This window comes from Gossypium hirsutum, chromosome D09 (assembly GCF_007990345.1).
Source record: "Gossypium hirsutum isolate 1008001.06 chromosome D09, Gossypium_hirsutum_v2.1, whole genome shotgun sequence".
NCBI classification, from domain to species: Eukaryota; Viridiplantae; Streptophyta; class Magnoliopsida; order Malvales; family Malvaceae; genus Gossypium; species Gossypium hirsutum.
This window is the reverse complement of record NC_053445.1, coordinates 48,052,089-48,073,184: the sequence shown is the minus strand read 5'-3', so window position 1 is coordinate 48,073,184 and position 21,096 is coordinate 48,052,089. Positions and strand designations below refer to the sequence as shown.

Below are 21,096 nucleotides of genomic sequence, written 5' to 3'. Positions count from 1 at the left end.
TTAAGGTTCATACAGTTGTTTCTTTTGGTAAAACTATTTATTTCCAGTACGAAAAGTGATGTGCTCAGTCAGACGTGTCTCGTGATGGGCTCTAGACCTTTCGATGGCCCGGGACAGGCTGACTGTTCACAAAATTTTAGAGTGGTTTGATAGGCCCGGGCCCAACCCGAAAAATAATCTAAAATTTTATCAAGTTCTGTTTAAATAAAAATACTAAAATTTAAACCTGATCTAATCGTATTAAATTTGTTTATATAATTTTTTTAAAATATAATACATTAAAAATACTAAAAATGTTAAAATAAATATTTTTCAATAATTTTAAAAAATATTTATACTTAAAAAACACCAATATAGGTACAACTTAGCAAGCAAAATTAACAATAAATTAATATTTATACAATATCAAAACAATAAAAACAAAATAGTAATAACATAATAGTGAAATGGCAGCAAAACTATGAAAAAACTACTAGAGGCCCGACTTTTTTAGAATATCATTTTTATTATAGGTTTTGATTATATATGTTGTTCTTGATATAATGCTTAAAACTACCCATAGCTCCTCCCAACTTATAAATAGGAAGATAATTCGCTTCAGCGCAATCAAACCTACATCCTCTTACATTAGGAACAATACTCATACCAATTGAGCTAAAACTCAATCTATATATATATATTTATTTTTAAATATAAGTGTCTATTTAATGTAAATATAACCATCAATATATATATATATAAACTGAATATATTTGACTGAAGCAAGTCTTAACATATATACCAGTTTTAATGGTAGCATTGCATTGGATGACAGACTTTTTTGGTTAATATCATACCAGAAATCTGAAATGTTAGTATTTTAAAGGGAGAAATTTCAAATTAAATTTAAATATATATTTAATTATACATATTTAAAGAAATAAATGCATTAATTTATTTTTATATTAGATAAATAATATAATTTGTATATGTAATATATAAACATAAATTAATGTTATATTACTAGTTATGTCAATAAATTATGAGAAAGTGATCAAATCAAAATTATATATATAAAATTGTATATTATGTGATTTTGGAGATTTATTTCTGTTTTAAATAATCATATACTTTTGAGAAGATAAAAGAGACTCACTGTATTTGACGGACTTTCAATGTAAGTCTTTTTCATTTTATAATTTGGAGGTGAAAGTGTACATGAGTTGAGCCAGGTCAAATTTGATATGAGTTCGGTTTAAGCATAATATTAACATGCTTATACTTACTCAAATTTGACCCAAGCTGAAATGTGAATCCAAAAATTTGCTCAATGCCACCTATATCTGTAGATGGTTAACCCCAATTCATTTTAGACATGTCTATATTATTTTTTAAATTTATCTTGAAAAATATATTACATTCTTATTTATTAAAAATTTATTATATAGGTAATGTATTTTTTAATGTTTATGTTACGATATTATATATTACCATAGATTTAATTTTTATATATGGTAAATTACATTATATATATAAATATAACTTAACATGATATAATATATATTATTACAAACTTAGTAAATAGGTTGAGTAGGAATTAGCTTTGAATGTTTGTGTAACACCCCCTAACCCTAAACCGTCGCCGAAATAGGGTTACGAGGCAATACTGGATATCTTGGACAATTTTACAAATAATTCTTAGGTAAGTAACGAACATATATAAAGAATCATAAATTCATATAAATTTAGGCTAATTGGCTTCATTCATTTTTATTTTATTTTTTAAAAAAATTTTCGATAGTATTTCTATTTATTTTTATAATTTGAGCTGGAGCTCATTTCATATTTTAAATGAATTTAATTTTTTTTTGTCCAAAATCATCCCTAAAGCTTAATATTTTTACGTAAACTCAAAGTTAAGACAAATCTTTGGCCTAGATTGTAATCCAGGTCGAACAAACTATTTAAAGGCAAGCGGTTGGTAATTTGTCCAATTAAAGCACGTAAGAGGTCCCTGTATTATAAGGATCGGATCAAATTAGTCTGTCTATAACTAAATAGATTAATTTAGTCTCTATCTTATAAAAAAATTAAATATGTCCAAATTGTAACAAAATTAACATTTAGTGTATAAAAAATGTCTTGAAATTATTTTTGTCAATTGTAGTTCAATTTCAAACAAAATATTTTATTTACAGAACCACAAAAACTTTAAAAATATTAACTCTGTTAAATAGAAAATGATATTTTTAAACAGTAAATGTTAACAATATTTCAATTAAGCCTTATTTAAATTTTTAATAATTAAGAGGTTAAATTAATTAATTTAATAATAGAAAGACTAATCTGATTAGTTATCTATATTAGAAGGACCTTTTAGATACATTCACCTAATTTGTCCAGTCGGTAGGAAGAAGAAATTAAAAAGATAATTCGAGAAAAAGAAAAGATTTTCTCCTTCAAATTGAAAAAGAAAAATGAAAAAGATATTCGATGATAAACCGTCAGGATGTTCCCACGTGGCAATCTAGAAAGAACGAAGAAAAAGGGCGGCAGAGTGCTCTCATCGTAGAGAGTAAAAGGACGTAGTAATCAATCCATAACCTGAAGAAATCGTGATTCGCCCTCGCTTGACTTTCCATTTCCTCGCCGTCGTCTTAGTCAACCGAGTTGTAAAAGGAAAGAAACCAGCCGCCACCACCACCACCACCACCATTTCCTAAAGCGTTAAAAATGGCGGAGCAAGCTGTTAAGCTTCGGTGCCAACGAATCGGCTGCAATGCTACCTTCACCGAAGACGATAATCCCGAGGGTTCCTGCACTTTCCACGCTTCCGTATTTATCTTCTTCTTTTTTTCCCCATAGTCTGTGATTGAGTTTTTAATTTTAGTGGGTTACATCGTATTAATCAAATTACATGTATTGACCAATTAATTAACAAGCCCAAATCAAAATTAGGTATCTATTCAACCTATTGTTAACTAAATATTTCGTTTTGGAATGCAACAATTTGATTATTCCCCCTCCCTTGGGTTATATTTTAAGATTAGATTTAATTTGGTTAAAATACTAAAGAAACCCTAAGCTGCTTCACTTTTCTTAGATAGGCCCTTATTATGCTTTGATTTGTACGCAAATTAGCTTCTATTCAAATGAAATGTTGATTTAGATTGATGGTTTATTTAGGTATATATTAAATGTTAAGCTTATTTGGTGTAAATGAAAAGTGATCATTTGGGTGTAATGAATAGGGTGACTTATCGAGATAAAGTGGTAAAGTTCTTAGTCCTTTTATTACTTTCAACCTTTGTTTTATTTCTCTTGCATAGTTTACTCTTGCATTATGATGGTCACCTTCACGTTTTTGAATTTAATGTATTCATAAATACACTATAGTTACCCCTAGATTTGGTTAAATTAATGTCTCCTTTTTCCCCCCATTTCCCCTCTTATGGTTAAAATCATGAGGTTTTCTGTTTCCAGTTATAAACAAATTTGTATTATACCTCCCTTCCTTGCGGTTTAAGAAATATATCGGGGGAAATTTTGACATGTTCTCGATAGTGTGATAATTTTCAGCTGCTATTTATAATTTTTTCCCCTTCTGGAATCAGGGTGTTAATCATAGACAATAATTACTTTGCAGTGCCCGTCATGGTTAAGTATGGATTTTGGCATGTTATTAAATCTTGTGAATCGTTCTGATTTTTCTTGTTGTTGTTGTTGTCTTGCATGTTGGCTTGGTTCCTGTGCATGGGCGGATTTATGCAAACAGGGTGTAAGTAGAAATTATTAAAATTTAATAATTTTATTCTTTTCAAAACTTCTTTTGCACCTTCAGTTTTAGCTGATAATGCAAACTTAAATTCCTTTACCAGCCTATTTTTCATGATGGAATGAAAGAGTGGAGTTGTTGCAAAAAAAGAAGCCACGACTTCTCTTTATTCCTAGAAATTCCTGGGTAAGTACCTCTCATAATTCCTTTAGGTCTTGAACTATAATTTGTGCTTTTTTGAGCAAGTAATATGGAAAAGGATTGAATGTTTGTGGTCCTCTATGGAGAAGGAAGTTCACTGCTTGATAAATTTAATAATTGATTTGCATCTAGCCAATATCATTTTCTTTAAGTTTTCTTTCTATTTTTTTTCAATGCAGGTGTAAGACAGGTAAGCACACAACCGAGAAGCCAGTGTTGAATAAGCCAGTAGCTACTAAGACGATTCCAACTTCTAGTCCTGCTGTTACTCTTTCCACCAGTGCAACATCAAAAGAATCCTGCCCTAGGTGCTCTCAGGGTTTCTTTTGCTCTGATCATGGTATTATCAATAGCTTTTCCTCTTCATGCTTTGCTAGACCATAAAAAATTCTTGTTATTTGCCATATCAAAAAAATAAAAATAAAATGTTATTTAGGTCTCTTACTGTCATGAATATGATATAAATAGGGTACAATGGCACATTATAATCTTAGCAGGGAAACGCTTCACATACTGTTGTGTAGGTATTCCTTTCCCTGATGCGTCAAGTGGGTTAAGTGAAATTTCCAGTGCATCAATTATCCCTCCCCCCAAAGCAAAAAAGACAAAAAAACATAGTGCATTGTTCCCTTATCTGTGGCATGTCTATTTTGTCTTGAGAGATTGGAACATCTTTGGGGTAGTAACTATGTAATACTTGCCAGAAAAGAATCTGTTGGAGTCATTGGTTTGGACCATTGTTTCTTTCAGAACCTGATTATGATTGATGGTTGGTTTCCAAGAAAAGTGGAACTTTTACAGGGCCATGTTGATCAGTTTTGAGGTTTACAGTTTGCAAGCAATAATACCCGATTATTTTATGTATCTTACAAGTTGAAGTCTTCAGAAACCTGGATATGACTAATGGTTTGACTTCCAAGGAGCAAAACTTTCACTAGGTCATGTTGTTCAGCCTTGGGTTAAAGCATTTAGGCAGTCCCTGTAAGTCAAACTGCAATTTAGTCCTGGTACTTTGGAACTGAGTAATGTAATCCTTGTAGGTTTGTTATTGGTGCAAAAAAGTACGATTGATACAGTGTTTATGGAAAAACTATCTACATGATGACATTGTTTTCTCTTTATTTTGTAAATAATCTGATGACGTGGATTTCTAAAATCTGACAATAGAGACAACCTCAGCATTTAGATTGTTTTTCCATTAACATTGTTTTTTAATTTTACTTGTTTGCACCAATACCTAACATATAAGGATTAAACTTAGTTTTATATCATATAGTTTACATTGTACTTTTACTATTTCTCTGATTGCTTAGGAGCTTAAACCTCAGTTTTAAGGTTTATTTTTTGCAAGCGGCAAGTGATATTGTCTGAATATTCTGGGTCTTAGAACCTCAAATCATTAGTTATTCCTTACATTAGAGAAAACTGGTGATTTTGTTTAAAGTATGCTGTTATAGTATCGCATGTAGAGCTGAAAGTTATATACTTTGTAGGTTCACAGCCCAAAGTACCGAACCCTACCCCAGCTGTACTGGCTAAGAGCAGTGCGGATGTTAAGGAGTCTTCTCCTCCACCAAAGAAGATAGTTGACATAAACCAGCCTCAGACTTGCAAAAATAAAGGATGTGGTAAAGTTTTCAAAGAAATAGAGAACCATGAGTCTGCATGTAGTTACCATCCCGGACCTGCTGTTTTCCACGATCGAGTGAGAGGGGTATGCTATATAATCCTCCATTACAATGAAATGTTGCTATTTATTACAAAATTCTAAAAAAAAAAAGTTGTTAGCATATCCTTTTCTTAAATTACCATCCATCATTCACTTGAATCTGTTTGCAGTGGAAGTGCTGTGACATTTATGTGAAGGAATTTGATGAGTTCATGACCATTCCACCATGCAAGAAGGGATGGCACGATGCCGATCCAGTGCCCTAAGCCATAAGCATGAGGAGGAATAAGTTCCTGTCTTCTTAAAGAGGTTTCCTTTATCTTCTTTCTTTTTCCCCCTATTTTTGAACGGACTCTAGGTTATTCAATTACTTACCGCAAGTGTAATCTAGGATATGCAATTATGAATGTGTTGGAAATGTTCTTTTTTGCACTATCTTGCAACCAAAACATTTGAGACTGTTTATGGTTGTTATTTGTTTGATATGAACATGCTATGGATTCAAAATGTGATATCGGAGTGGTTGATGTCTACAACCCCGAAATTCAAAGAGTTTCCAAAAGGGTTCAGAATTTTGTGCATATGTTTGAGAAACTTTGAAGGAGTTGAGTACGATATCTATTTTTTGTTCTGTAATTAAGGTTTTAACTAAGGACTGTGTTATCACCAAAATCCATTATGCGTGCTAATGCCTTAAAATGGTTCCACATAGTTTTTGTTTTGCATGTTTCGGCATTTTTCCACAGGTTCGGTCCAGCCAACCAAAATTAAAACACTAAAATAATTCATTTATGATATAATGTTGCGTGTGTTAATGGATGTGAGTTTGCGAAATTTATTTAAATAAATAGGTCACTTTTGGTATCACACTGTGACGGAGTTAGGCGGCAGTTTAACTCTCAAATAATAAAACGGAAGCAAATGCAAAAGTTAAAAAAGCACGAATGAAACAGAAAAATCACAAGAAAATAATAGAATTTTTGAGTAATTGTTTTAAAAGTATTTTGTTATTCCAGAATGAGTGATTACAAATGGGGGTTAATAGCACAAGAAAATAATAGAACTTTTGAGTAATTGTTTTAAAAGTATTTTGTTATTTCGGAATGAGTGATTACAAATGAGGATTAATAGTTGAGCTTTTTTAATCTGACAGTATAATTCAAATTATATTGACGGTCGTTATTAAAGTTAATTTATAATTGAGATTTTAAGGATTTTTTTAAATTTTTTATCATTACTTTACATATTTATCCTAATGTTCCAAAACAGCTCAAGTGAATCAAATGAACCTAATGAAACTTTAAAATGATAAGTAACAGATAGATGATATTATATTAACATGTTTGATTCTTGAAATGCGTACTATATATTAATTCTCTTGTTATGTTTTTTATACAAGTTAAAATATAAGCGTAATTTATTAATAGTCTATTTTATTCTTAATATCCTTAGTTTTTGTTATTTCTTAAAAATATTTTATTTTTTCCATAAGTTTTGATTAAATAACTAAAATAATAATATCAATTGGTTTCACTAAATTCAAGAAAGTGTTGAATTACATGACTTATAAAATTTCATCAACAGAAATTTTGTCCAATGAGTGATAAAATTTTGGTTCTCCAATTTGTTGGAAGCAATCTTAATATTAGCAAGTTTATAAAATCATATTGAAAATAAAAAGATAAAAATAATTTTAGAACTTATTTTAATTTGTAGAACCGGACATACAAGTAAAACAAAAATCATGGACTAGAAAATTCAACAAAAAAATTTTAAATTAAAAAACAAACAAAGCAAGACAAGTAGTAGTAACAACAAAAGCAAAAATTAGCATATAATAAACTATATATAAAAGATAATAATTACTTCGTGTACGTAACTTTGGGGTTTGAGGAGACAGCCCATCTTTAGTAATTTTCTTTATTTTAGACATGGTTTGTTGAGTGACACTAAATTGAAATAAGAACTAAAATTGTATAAAAGTGGTGCTTGGAACACATCTTGACATGAGAGAAAATTGATGCTCAATCAAAGTAATGTGAGTTTAATATTTACCTAAAGTTACCAAATATCTAGTTACGTCTGATAATTATATTATAAATTATTTATTATTTTAATTTTAAGCAAATCATTGCATTCATTGCATTTAATATGATTATTTTAAAATAAAATTATGATATGCATGAGATAAATATACAAATTGCATTCTCTCATTTTTTTTTGTGATTTGCCTTATCTGTCGATCATAAATTCACAAAAGCAATCCTAATTAACAATACTTTCTTATTTATGTTCTAGTTTCACTTCTAAATTAGAGGAAAAAAAATTAAAAAGATGTAAATCTTTTGTGATTAATATAAAGACAAGCGAATAAATTTAAATTGAGTTTCATTAAAATAAATGGAGTCAACTTGATTGTTGTCACATCGCTAGCAAGTCTAAGTGAAATAATGAAGCTTGTTGAAACTTGAGCTCATTCCCCAACCAAACCATATTGAGCAAACTCAAGTAATTCAATCTTCATTTTAAATTTGAATGAATTCGACTTTCCAACCTCTGGGTGATAACATAAACTAAGTACTACATATGAGTGTCAAAGGAGGATCAGCTTTACTAGTTTGCTCAATTTTAACATCTACACAAAGATACAAAAACAAATGTTGGGAACATTTCAGTTTTCATACATTTATGCTCTTTCGTTACTGGAAAAGCATGTCAAAAGCTATCAAAATGTTTTAACACTGCTATTCATTGCTATTTTCTCCAAAATTCTTTCTTCTCTTATCAAGCAATAAATACCACAATCATTTAGAAACAACGTATCCACTGTTCTCAACAAAAAACTTGCCTGCAATGAACCCGCTTTTCTCGTGCAAGAAAAAGGCCAAGATGGCAACCTAATTTACTCGGGGGGGGGGGGTAACTTTACATTATGTCCAATCTCAATCTCCTGTGACAAGAAACAACCCTTTACAATATCGTTCAACTACATGCATCAAAATCATAAGTTACTTGATCAAACATTTACAACAAAATGTGCATTTATATATGGACAAAAATGTCAAAGATATCCCATCTAAATACTAGCTAAAATGGACCATAAATCACAAAGATGTAGGCTAATGAATTAATTCAAGACTATCATATTAGTTTTCAACGCTCAGCCCTTCCCCACAACCAACTTTAAGAATGGCATTTTGTGATTTCTCTCGGATAAGAGTATAGCATACGACTTCACATTTCTTTGATTACTCTTTTTTTCTTTTCTTTTTTTAATTTTGTTTATTGGTTTGGCTAATGAAATTTATACAAGGTAGTTTCAGTTTCTATGAAAAGTACTTTAGAGTTTACAATCTAATCTGCCTTAGACATTAAGCTGCCAGTGCTTGACTTATTTCTTGAAATTCCAATAACCCAAAATACAGTCGTTACTCATCAAGACACTGCAGAGACCAGATATCTGACCTGTTTCACATGCAAAAATTTTTAGCTGCACTAGAATTCTAAAACTCGAAACAGACCGGGTCTTTTTTACCAACAGGCTAGTTGTAACCAATCAAGCTAAACTAGATACACTGGCATCAATTTAGCCAACGCTTCAATTATTTTCATATAGAAGTGGGAAAAGCTGTTGGAACCAAGATGTTATAGCAGAAAAAGAGAAGAAAACCCATAGGTCAAAGTTACTGATAAAAGTAGGGGGAAAACCGAGCATCACAAATCTGACAGGGTAAACTAGGCTATACCTGCTAATGTTCTCTTGTTGCCCAATTACAGCATTCCTTTCTCTTCTACACTGGTACTGCATCCTTCCATTCCTTTGCAATTTTTCCTTGGCCACTTTCATGATCTACAAATTGCATATTTTGTATTCGAAGTTAATACAAGAACAGGAGGAAGATGTATGAAATTACTTCAATCCTGTGATCTAGTGGGTGCATGCAAACATCATATAATGTACCTGACATTGCAGAAGTAAAGTACCTGGCTCATTCTCTTTCAATCCCTTAATTCAACAAGTGCAAGAACTAAATTAGTATACAATTTATAGAGATGTTTAGGTTCAGAAAAATGAAGATTTTGAGGGAACCAACCTCAGAAAGAGCTATTCTTTCTCGAGGCTTTTCACCAGAATGGACTTCAGCTGACAGCGTGAGCTGGATATATATCATGCAAGTGAGCGGTGAAGTATTATTACAACCAAATCAAGAGCAGATTGAGAAATTCTACAAAGGATGGTTAAGGTGTGAATTATTCCAAAAACATTTTAGGAGGTTCATTTGAAGCTATAGGTTGTTACTGAATAAAGCTCGGAAAAAGTACGAAGTAATACCTTATCGAATAGTTCTACTGGTGCTTCATCTGGAAGCTTCATTGTGGCTGTTGTTTGGTTCATATTCTGGAGGACACCATTTTCACCTTTACTAGAAATTGCCTGAAAACCCAACAAAATGGTTCGGCATGTGATGATTGTTTTTAATAAAATATCTAAATAACAAGGACAATCAATATATTCGCTTAACCTTCTTATTAAGAGCACAAGCTTTAAATTTGTTAACAGCTTCATGTTTCTCCTCCTTTAATGAACTAATGGACTTGAAGCTATGTACACAAAGCAAAGGAAAAAAAGGGCTACTTCAGCAAGCAAAATGAAATTATCTCAATGGTTATATATCAAAAAGTTAAGAGAATGCATGCATCAAGAGAATAACTATAATTTTGGCTATTAACCAAGTGATAATTCACCACATGAGAAAAAAGAACATCAAGCACTAGAAGGAATGAAAGCTTTGTAGAAAATAACTGAGTGAAGTTAAAAGCCAAAGTGCCATTACCTTCTGAGGCCTGTGTTTTCATTTCTTGAAGTTGACACATAACTAGGTACTTTCATTGCCTGCAACCGAAGTCCCAACGATTGAAAAAAGTAATGACATGTGGAATCCAAATAGAGTTAAACTTGAGAAAACACTTAAATAGAATACAGGTGCTGTACGTAAATAAAATTTTAAATAACCCACATGAGTAGATGCATGCTGCCTGGCTCTCTCGGATGTCCTCAGATGAAACAACTACAGCAATGAAACAAAGTAAATCTGTGTCAAAAAGTTATCCAGAAAAGGTTCATGCAGGATATTTCTCAAGACAATGACAAGAAGGGCAATCCTAAGAGGTGGCAAATTAGTAAGTTACTGTGGCTATCAATTACCTGAAACTCTGGTGGTTGAGGCAGGCTTTTCTTGGGAAGTGGCAATGAGGGAGCCTGAAGAATCTATCAAGTCCAAAGAAAAAAATTGAGATTACACATTCAACATCAAAGATTCCTGAAACTTATAACAAAATTTAAGTTCCAGCAAAAATAATTTTTAAGTGCTAGAAGTACCAACCTTTTTGTTTAAGGGGAGTGCTTTAAACAAATGAACATTTGATTTTGCATTTTCATCTGACTCTGCCTTACCCTTATTCCTGAAATCATCACCGTTTGGCTATCAGCTTTTTAGGAAAGCACAAAAACATAAATCTCAAGATGAATGGCAGAAAATGATAGGAAATCAATTGTACCTGTGTCTCTGAGCCCTTCTTGCTGTTTGTAGTTCTGGTTCTTTCGGAATTGTGACTTTAGGTTTAGCATGCAAACTACCATCAAGGGATTGGACCTGGACAACAAACTCAAAGTTGTAAGAAAACTGAAAATGCTGATGATGTTAACTCAATTGTTATTACAGATTATTGTCCCTGCAAACACGCACAGGAGGTGATGGCATATTTAAATAAGCCCATAGGTAGTTAGCAGCAAAAGGAACTTACACTTGAGTATTAGTCTAAGTAATAAAACACACGTTCTTAATTCTACAACATACCTTGTTTGGTTTCTTGTGCACAAATAGAGATTGATGCTTCAGATGAGCAGCCTGTTTCACAAAAATTAGAAATTATGGAACATCCTATAGGGCCAAAATCTAAAGTCTAGCAAACAGATTTGAGCTATATATGATGACGGTGAAGTAACATGTAATATCAAACCAAAAAAGAAAGCAGAAACAACTGTATATGCCATGATACAGACACGTATGTAAAAGAAGGGGAAAACAATATCATAAGCCAAATTACATCCCGCTTTACAAAATATTATTGGACATAAGATATACAAAGAGGATATTGCTTTCCCAGAATCCCTATCACTTAAATTCTAACCTACCTGATTATTTCCATTTTCAACATCACATGGAAAATTATAGAAGGTAAACTCAGGCATTCTGACATTGTTTATAATGATTGGTCTGGTTCCAGAATGATTATGAATCACCGAGACCCTTTGAACCATAATACAGGAAAAATGAGGTCCAATCGTATATTAGATAACATAAGTGAGAGTACCTTGCACAGGTAACCAGCTTCCAGCTTTTGTCGTTTGGTAGCATTGTCTTCGTTAAAGGAATTACTCTTATCAAGCCTGTCAGCAGACTTTAGTAACCTGAGTAGTAAAGGAACCAACAAGTAAATACCCTTTTACTTTATTATGACTCCAACAGAGAGTTAACCCTTGAATTTGGGGCCAAAATTCATATAAAAACAGAGTTCAAACTACCAATGGCATCATATAATGGTATCCAACGACAATAGAGTAACACCTTTTCTGATATTTATTGGAAATAGCCATTCGAGATTGGTTTTGCTTTGCCAAGTAACTTGCTGTAGGTTTCATCAAAGTTGAACTACGAGATAGAGATGCCTTGCTTCGAGAATTAGTTTTATCCGTCGGATTACCTTCGCAATAGCTATTACATGGTTCTAATTCAGAAGTAAAAAGAGGGGAAAAGAAGAACATTAGTGCATTGCAAATTAATTTTTAAAAAGAACCCTTGTTCAAAAGGAGATCACATTTAATCGATCCTGCCGAAGAAAACTAAAGTTACAAAGAAAAGCACCGATTACAAACTACGATGCTAATTAAACAACTGAAGAAAAAAAAAAGATAAAGACAATAATATACCTCCATTATGTTCATCACAATCTGTTGAATCATTGCCAAATTCTCCATCTCCATTCATATCATATCTCCATTTCAACTTTATTACAAAAGCTGAAAATTAAAATATCTTATAAGATTATTAGAAGACTTTACAATAAAAGACTTTATATAGCATAATGAATTGACTAAAAAAGAAGAAGAAAGAAACACATGAAAAGGCTTACGCGAAGGCGGATAGCTTCCAGCTGATTCGAACCAGAGTTCGGCTTCTTTAGCCTCACAATCAGTTTCTAGGTGATTGAAATCAAAGCATCGCGGTGCATCAAACTCGTAATCAAGATCAAAACATCTTTCACCCTCAATCGATTCCTCGATGGAATAAAACTCCTCCTCACCGATTTCATCAACCATTTTTTTTCCCTTTTCACAAGAATCCTCTCTGCAAATCCGCGGCACTTAAAATCACAACTTTTCAAATATTCCTTTTCTTTGTTTCGGCAATAATGTTATTACCAAATCTTGGATAATATTTTATTTCTTTTTCCGTCTCTTTCCTTTTAAAAATCGGAGCGCATTGATTTGTTTCTTTCCCAAGTAACCAACAAAAAATTAAAAAAAAATGAAATTGTGAAGCCACTTTCTCTCTCGAGCTTGGTTCGAAATTGAGAGAGAAAGCTCTTAAGTTTCAAAACTCCATTGAATTGGCCTTTTCCCCCCCTCCTCTCTCTGTGTGTCTAAAAATTGCGAGAGCAAACTAGAAAAGAAAAATAATTGATTGGTTGATGGTGTAGAACCCTAACTTTTTATGAACAGAAAAGGGGGGTTTTTTTGGTTTGTATCATCCAAATTTGCTTCGTTGTGTCGAAGTGAACGGCGAAAATATCGGATGCCGAAGGAAACCATGAAATGGCAAAATCAAACCAATGTCCTTTTTATAGAAATTCAGCCTCCAAATTTTTGAATTGGTGGGGTCCGCCATCTGTTCGATGAAAACGAAAATTAATTTGGTGGATAATGTTGTTTACGCAATTTTATGTCGAATCATTTTTAGCCATCTTTAAGCCCTCTAATCAAAGTTATGAGCCCAAACAATCTCTAAAAGTAAAAAAGTGTATAATCATGACAACTTTTTTAGTTTTTTGTTATTAAAATACTTTTTTATTAGTATAGTTTCGTCTCTAGCTTCGAGTTCGCTTATTTATTTCTTTTCACTGAATTATAAGTTAAATATTTAAATTTTATAATATATTCTAGAAATTTAATTTTTATATTTTATTTTTTAAAAATTAATCTTACTTTTAAAATTTAAAATATATTTATTAATAGCATGAGGTTTTGAAATTTAAAAAAATACGCACTTGTTATTTATATAACAAGAAAAGACAGTTGTAATGAACTTAAAATTTAATAGAGAATTTTAATACTATTAATATTTCTAAAAATTCCATATCAATGTTTTAATCAAAATAAAGATTGAAGTGTCAAAATGAATGCATAGAGATTAAAAGTCAATTTAGCATTGCTTTTGAGAAACACTTTTGAAATAAAAATATTGCTAAACAGTATTTTTTAAGCGTTTTAAAAGTGTTTTTGAGACAAGAAAATATTTTGCAAAAACACGTTTTTTAGCCAAAAGTAAGAACATTTTTAAAAGTATTTTTTGATATAAAAGTACTTTTGAGACTTAATGTTAAATTAAGTCTAAATAATTAAATTTGAAAGAAGTACAATATACAATCTATAAAAATAGAGGAATTAAAATTGAAATTAGTGATTACATTATTTAGTAAAAAGAAAAAGTAACGGACATGTGTGAAGAATGACCTTAGAGCATTTCTTTTTTCTTTTTATACATACTAGTAAAGATTATTCATATCATCATTAATCATGAATATTTAAAACAAATAAATATTATTTTTAAATTTATCCACGTAGTTAAGTGCAACAATTCTAGTTCAGAATTATGAAAAGAAAATTTTAAATTTCTTGTTTAAACTCAATCAGATAGTCGGATCAACTTAATAGCTTGTTTATTTTTAAAAATATAATATATATAAATATATATTTTTTATCAATATGGAATAGTAAATCGAGTCTTGTCTGTTTGAATTAAGAATGATACATCCATCATGGGACTACTATGTATCTAATACAGTTGTCTTGGAACTTTATTTTTATTTTTTAAAATTTTCTTTTGCTTAAATGACGGGTTATTTAAATTTGAATTCAAGACTTACACCATATTTGGTTGGGTGTATTGGCTAATCGGTGGGCTCCACTTAATCCTCCCTTAATCTGTTGTTTGGTTGGTTGTATTCCCATTACGTCCCAAATCTGTTCCTTCCCTAATACACCCGGTCCCGTAATAGCTAATACCCCCCTCCAACACCGATTTGAGAATCCTTACCCATTTCTTATTTTCGTTTCTTTTTTTGCCCTCATAGATTTCTGCTTCTTCTTCCATCGGTATTGCTCTGTCCTCATTTCTTCTGCTTTCATAACAAATCCTCAACATTGTCTTCATCGGAGGCCGATTTCAGGTATGAATCTTTGCTTCAACTTTGTCTTCGGCTTTCTCTGTTTTAATTTTTCTCTCCTTTAGATTTTTCAACATTGTCTTCAACATTGCCCCCTTATTTGTCTCTCCTTTAGATTTTTCTCTCTCTTTTTACTTAATTCAGATATTTAATTTTCTATATTATGATTCCATTGTTGACGTAGCTTTAATTTTAGTATTTCTTGTAGTTTTTCTCTCTTAGAAATTGAAACAGAGAGTTTAGGATTTTGAGAGGTTTGGATTCTGGTGGAAGAGTTTCTTATTTCTTGTTGTTTCTTCCTTTTTCCTGGATCGTGCTTCTCGATCAACCAGAGGGAGAAGGTGAATCTTCAACCTAAATTATGTTTATTTCATTTTGCGTTGTTCTTCTCTCTTTTATTTTCTAATGCTCTTCATTTTCGGCGTTAATATTGTTTATAGTTGTGGCTGATGTTGAGAAAATTTATTTTCTTTTTGGAATATTTCCTTCAATTTCTGCTTTAAGGTGGGGAAGAGAGGACAATTGCTTTCATGAGAAGACTGGGACGTGCAAATTCTAAAACTCCACTATTGGGACACAGTTGTGAAAAAGGAACTATTAAGCACTCATTTCCTATGAAATATGTCCTAAAACCATGGAAACTTGGTCGATGGTTTTACCAAGTTGTCAAGTTCAGCATTGTTCAATATGTAAGTTCTCTTTAGCTTGAAGAAAATGAAATACTTAATTTTTTTTATTGTTGGTTTCCTTTTTTAATAGATTTGTATGCTTCCTTAACAGATGATAATCAAGATATTGACTGCTCTTTTAGCAGTAATTCTTGAAGCTTTTGGTATGTATTGTGAAGGAGAATTCAACTGGGAATGTGGGTAAGATGATCTTAATGTAGAATGTTGCTGGTGATATTGAGGATTTTGTGTGATTTATCAGTAGAAAGACCTTTTTTTTCTAGTTAGAAGAAAGTAATTCTAAAAGATTGTGATCCACATTGATGCCTCTTTTGGTGCTTCACCCGCTAAGCAACAAGCCACCTAAAACCTAAACTTATGATGTTTCACTTATGATGTTCTCAATTTCAGTCAAACATGGGCTTTTTATTGTTGGTTATCTAATTGGGCATTGAAATGCATTGAAATGCATAGCTATTTATGGTCACTTGCACTTGTTCTATATTCTTCATATGTAACGGGGATAACAAATGTTGGAATGCTTTTTAGTTACAATCAAGTTCTGAAATTTCCCCCTATTCTTTTTTCCCTCTATGGAAAATGTGTGATAGTGCAAAATGGAAAGCTAATGCCTTTTGTTAATCCGTTGTGCTAATGTGTTGGATATGAGACAAAATATTTGATGTTTAAAATTAGGTTTCAACTTTTGCTTATTGTACCATACTTTTATTTTTGTCATTTTGCAATATCTAGTCATATGATTATACTCATAATTCCCATCTGTTTTATTGTAATTTAAGTGACTAGATTTGATTTTATGTTTGCTTGTTTCCATTTATTTGTAATACATTTCTAAACTTAAAAACTATGGCGAAGTGCTTTATTTTCTCTGCCTCCATTTCTTTTGCTCTATGTATGGATGAGACATTTCTTTTGAGCGACTCTACTTTTATTTCTTATGAGCTACTAACTCATTCAACTTCTCTTGAATATGCATGCAGAACTCATCGCTATGGCTGGGTATTTGAACAAATATGGTCTCATCTCATGCTTTAGTCAAACCGTTGTTAAGGTTTGTCCTGTTTTCCTTGTACTTTCGTCTTATTTTCTCTCTGCCATGTCCAATTTTACTAAAACTTTTTATGGAATCACCAAAGAGCCATCACCATAATCTACATGCGGTGCTTTGCTTTTTCTGGAAATAGTTGGAATCACATGTTTTCTCAAAAGGAAAATAGAAAGGAAAAACCAGAATACCATTGGCTATTTATATCTTGTCTTAAATAATGCAAACTATTGAAATACTTGTGCTCTACATTGTAATATATAGATCTAGTCAGTATGATTATTTGGCTCTCTCTAGTTCTGTTTTCATGTTCTATTAATATTTTCATATTACTTTGGCGTGTCCATTTGAGTCTTATTAAACAATGCCCTAGGATGTTCCTTTTCTTTTAGGCTAAGTTGTTCTGACACTGTTGTATTCAATGCTTCTGCTTTGGCAATCACACTAGGAACCTTTTTTACGAAGCTTGTAGCACAGGTCTGATGGAAATTAAAAATTCAGATGTTTGGAATTGCCTTTCATGTCAATGATCTGCTCATTTTTACAGGTCGTAGGTGGATTAGGTCTTTCATGGCAAATGTCATTTGGCATTCTGGTTCTTCTCTATTTCTACTCGCATTACTTCTTTGCCAGTGGAGCTGCTCATATTGGTGCCATGTTTACAGCCTTCTTGTCTGTGGCTACTGCTTTGGGCACTCCATCGTATTAGGGAGCCCTTGTTCTATCATTCCTCTCCAACCTAATGGGAGGCATTACTCATTATGGAATTGGATCCGCACCTGTATTCTATGGGCGGGCTATGTACCACTAGCAAAATGGTGGGGTTATGGTTTCCTGATATCGGTGGTGAATATTATAATCTGGCTTGGAGTAGGAGGCATCTGGTGGAAGGCTATTGGCTTGTGGTAAGGCAGAATGTCATAAAATTTGCTGATACTGAGCTAAGAAGGATTTCTCACCTAACTTGAAGTTTACAGTTTCTTCTTCACATCGGAAACTGATTTGTCTTTGATTCTTTACGTTGCAGAAATAATCTTTATAGTGGGGTGGGGTTTAGAGGGTTGGAAAAAGAAGAAAGATTTGAGTTTCAAGTGGAGGTGGAGGTGTTAGAGCAGAACTTAGATCTTTACCACAAATTTTGACAAATGGAAAATACATTATTATTTTGAATACATATTAGTAATTACAAACACAGATTTGCTGCTTGATAACATACAGATCTTTTTTTTTTCATAGTTTACCATGGTTGCTTTATGCCTATATGATTGTTCATAGAAAATTTTTTGGAAGAAGCCTATGCATGACATTTGTTTAATCCATGTTTTCTTAGCAAGTATCTACATTATTAATCTATATTATATAGTATTATATATTATGATTTTATTAAATTCATATAAGAATATTTAATATTAAGAATTTTATTAAATTATATATATTTTTTAAATTATATTTAATAATAATTATGTTAAATTATATTTTATAGTATTATATATTATGATTTTAGAAAATTCATATAAGAATATTTAATATTAAGTTTTTTTCTAATGATATGTGAAGTTTTTTTTTTTTTGAAACAAAAGAGAATTCCTATGGTACATTCTTATACATGATCCATATTCTTAAGTAAAAGCCTTTGTGAATTACATTAATGATTATGCTTTTATTCATAATATACCTGTGGAAATATTTTTAATATTAATTATTTCAAATTATATTTTATAGTATCATATATTATGATTTTAGTAAATTCATATAAGAATATTGATTATTAAGAATTTTATTAAATTATATATTTTAATTATAATATATTTAATAATAATTATGTTAAATTATCTATATTATGATTTGAGTAAATTCATATAAGAATATTAATTATTAAGAATTTTATTAAATTATATATTTTAATTATAATATATTTAATAATAATTATGTTTAAATATGATTAAATTATTTATTATTGATATTAATAATCTTATTAAAATTTAAATAACAATAACAATAATAATTTACCAAAACAAATTTCTGCTAATTATTAAGAATTTTATTAAATTATATATTTTAATTAAAATAGATTTAATAATAATTATGTTTAAATATGATTAAAATATTTATTATTGATAATAATAATCTTATTAAAATTTAAATAACAATAACAATAATAATTTACTAAAACAAATTTATGCTAAGGGTATTCTACAAATTTATGCTAAGGGTATTCTAGTCATTTTAGTTTTTTCCATTATGCTATTACACCTCTATTTCATTCAACCAAACACAAGATTACTATTACGCCTCTATTCCATTACATTCAACCAAACAGTTGATTTGCTATTACACCTCTAATCCAATACACCTCCAATCCAATACACCTCTAATCCAATACAGCGAACCAAACGCACCCTTAGTGTGAATATGCTTGATGACAGATTTGCACATCACAAAAATACTTAATAATTGAAAATTGTTTGCTAGACAGGAAAATATGATAAATATATAATTAATGACACTATAATAATATTTATTTTTAATCGAATTAATTTAATTCATGACACTAATTAAATTAGTTACGTTATAATATTTAATAAGATAAGATACGATCCAAATCGAACTTTCTTATTATAAAGAAATTAATAAAGACATTAAATTTCAGTAAATACTTTTATAATTAGTAGAACTTTTATCATTTTTGACATTTTATTATTTGGCCATAGAACTTAAAATAAATGATTCTAATAAATGAATAAATTTAAAAATTGATTTTTATCTCAATTGATAGAATCGAAGCTAAATTTCAAAAATTTAAATTTAAATGAAGCTTGAAGCCTTATATAACTACAGACGGTCCATTTGTTTCCATTTTGTGGGTGGGGAGAAGACAGCCTAGAAATAACCTTTTGGCATATTATAATTTGGAGCAGACAAATAGTAAACAAAACTCATAGACACAGGACGCTCCCCCCAATTCAAATCCCGCACAATGCTTACACTCTAGCTTTTGTCAATATATAATTTCCAAATTTATTTATAATTTAAAAATAATTTATTGTCACGCACGCACACATCACGTAGGCTTTGAAGTCAACTTTGAATTTTAAACATGCTTTTACTTTGACACGTGTATTTGCTTGCAAGTATAATCATGGTATAACAAAAAAAAAACATTAAAAATAAATATATTCGTGTTAGAAAAATACCCAACACCCACTCCAATGAGATGATAATTTTACAGTAGACTTTGAGTTGTATTCCAGATCATTGTGCGCACTACAATACTTAAAACAATTTCCAAATCCATACCCGTCTTTAAATTTAGAATGCTTGGTTAAATGCGGACAAGGTTTGTCTTAAACTTAATTAAATGTTGGTTTGGACAATACATCAATGTTTAACGTTTGGTTTTATTATCTTCGTAATACTAAATATTGACATGTTTGTTATCACCCTATTTTTCTTTATTATAATAACATTCAAGGTATTATATAGATTTAATCACTTTTACTATGTTAGAAATTTTAATTTTTTTTTATCTTTGACATATTTATTTTTATAACATTATTATTAATAAATCTAATTGATAACGATGTTGTTGATGATGTGAACATCGTTCAAGGTTGATTTTGTGTTTCTTCCCTTTTTTAGGCAAATTTGGTAGCAATAATCTTAAGAGTGTCATATATTTTATTATTGTATCTAACATTTATTGGTAAATTTTTTTATATTTTAAAATAAAAATAAAATTATTTCAATATAAAATAATTTATACTATTATAAATTCAACAACAGATTTCATTTTCATAATATTATTAACATTAATTACAGTTTTTAATAAATTATTCAAAACATACAAATTATTAATTACTTATTGTATTCTCCACCAAGTTAAGACAGTATTTATATATCCTAGATTTTAGGTACCTTGCACTTAAATATGCATATATATTTTTATCTGATAAAATATTTTTTAGATCATGTAACTAATGTAAGTAATAATTATTAAAATAATTAAAACATATAATATTCAAAAATAAATATTTTAAAATCATAAATTATATAACATTCAAAAATAAATAATTTGAAATCAAAATTTAAGTAATTGAAGATATATATGTTTAAAAGATGGACATGTCTGTAAAATCTACATAAATAAATTAGTTACATTACCAATATTAATTTTAGGTATAAAATGTATTGCTTATCAATGTTAATAATATTCTATTTTTTAGATGGTACG

At 30.3% G+C, this 21,096-nt stretch overlaps 3 protein-coding genes across 5 annotated transcripts; 2 read left to right on the top strand and 1 right to left on the bottom strand.

Annotated features, from left to right (window-relative positions):
- Nucleotides 1–2,390: 2,390 nt before the first annotated feature.
- On the top strand, nt 2,391–6,179 carry LOC107890826 (cysteine and histidine-rich domain-containing protein RAR1). 2 transcript variants are annotated; one of them, XM_016815402.2, is made up of 6 exons: nt 2,391–2,814; nt 3,594–3,596; nt 3,858–3,940; nt 4,135–4,295; nt 5,449–5,669; nt 5,795–6,179. In XM_016815402.2, the coding sequence occupies exons 1-6, from the start codon at nt 2,713–2,715 to the stop codon at nt 5,888–5,890; spliced, it is 666 nt and encodes a 221-aa protein (XP_016670891.1). In that variant the 5' UTR covers nt 2,391–2,712; the 3' UTR covers nt 5,891–6,179. The 2 variants fall into 2 exon arrangements, with proteins under 2 accessions (XP_016670891.1, XP_016670890.1); XM_016815401.2 differs by lacking the exon at nt 2,391–2,814 and having other exon boundaries at nt 3,594–3,757.
- Nucleotides 6,180–8,215: 2,036 nt separating this feature from the next.
- Nucleotides 8,216–13,492, bottom strand: LOC107890825 (protein TPX2). Of its 2 annotated transcripts, none has more exons than XM_041101084.1 (16): nt 12,819–13,492; nt 12,616–12,705; nt 12,254–12,413; nt 12,000–12,096; nt 11,483–11,533; nt 11,184–11,278; nt 11,009–11,087; nt 10,831–10,893; nt 10,643–10,693; nt 10,460–10,518; nt 10,148–10,226; nt 9,958–10,059; nt 9,719–9,781; nt 9,586–9,630; nt 9,371–9,474; nt 8,216–8,574 (listed from the first exon to the last, which is right to left on the bottom strand). In XM_041101084.1, the coding sequence occupies exons 1-16, from the start codon at nt 13,003–13,005 to the stop codon at nt 8,550–8,552; spliced, it is 1,350 nt and encodes a 449-aa protein (XP_040957018.1). In that variant the 5' UTR covers nt 13,006–13,492; the 3' UTR covers nt 8,216–8,549. The 2 variants fall into 2 exon arrangements, with proteins under 2 accessions (XP_040957018.1, XP_016670889.1); XM_016815400.2 differs by having other exon boundaries at nt 8,356–8,574; nt 9,609–9,630.
- A 1,231-nt stretch (nt 13,493–14,723) lies between these two features.
- Nucleotides 14,724–18,078, top strand: LOC107892478 (uncharacterized). The gene is made up of 7 exons (XM_016817555.2): nt 14,724–14,736; nt 14,826–15,134; nt 15,464–15,472; nt 15,636–15,820; nt 15,912–16,000; nt 16,801–16,871; nt 17,413–18,078. The coding sequence occupies exons 1-6, from the start codon at nt 14,724–14,726 to the stop codon at nt 16,853–16,855; spliced, it is 660 nt and encodes a 219-aa protein (XP_016673044.1). The 3' UTR covers nt 16,856–16,871; nt 17,413–18,078.
- The last annotated feature ends 3,018 nt before the right edge of the window (nt 18,079–21,096 follow it).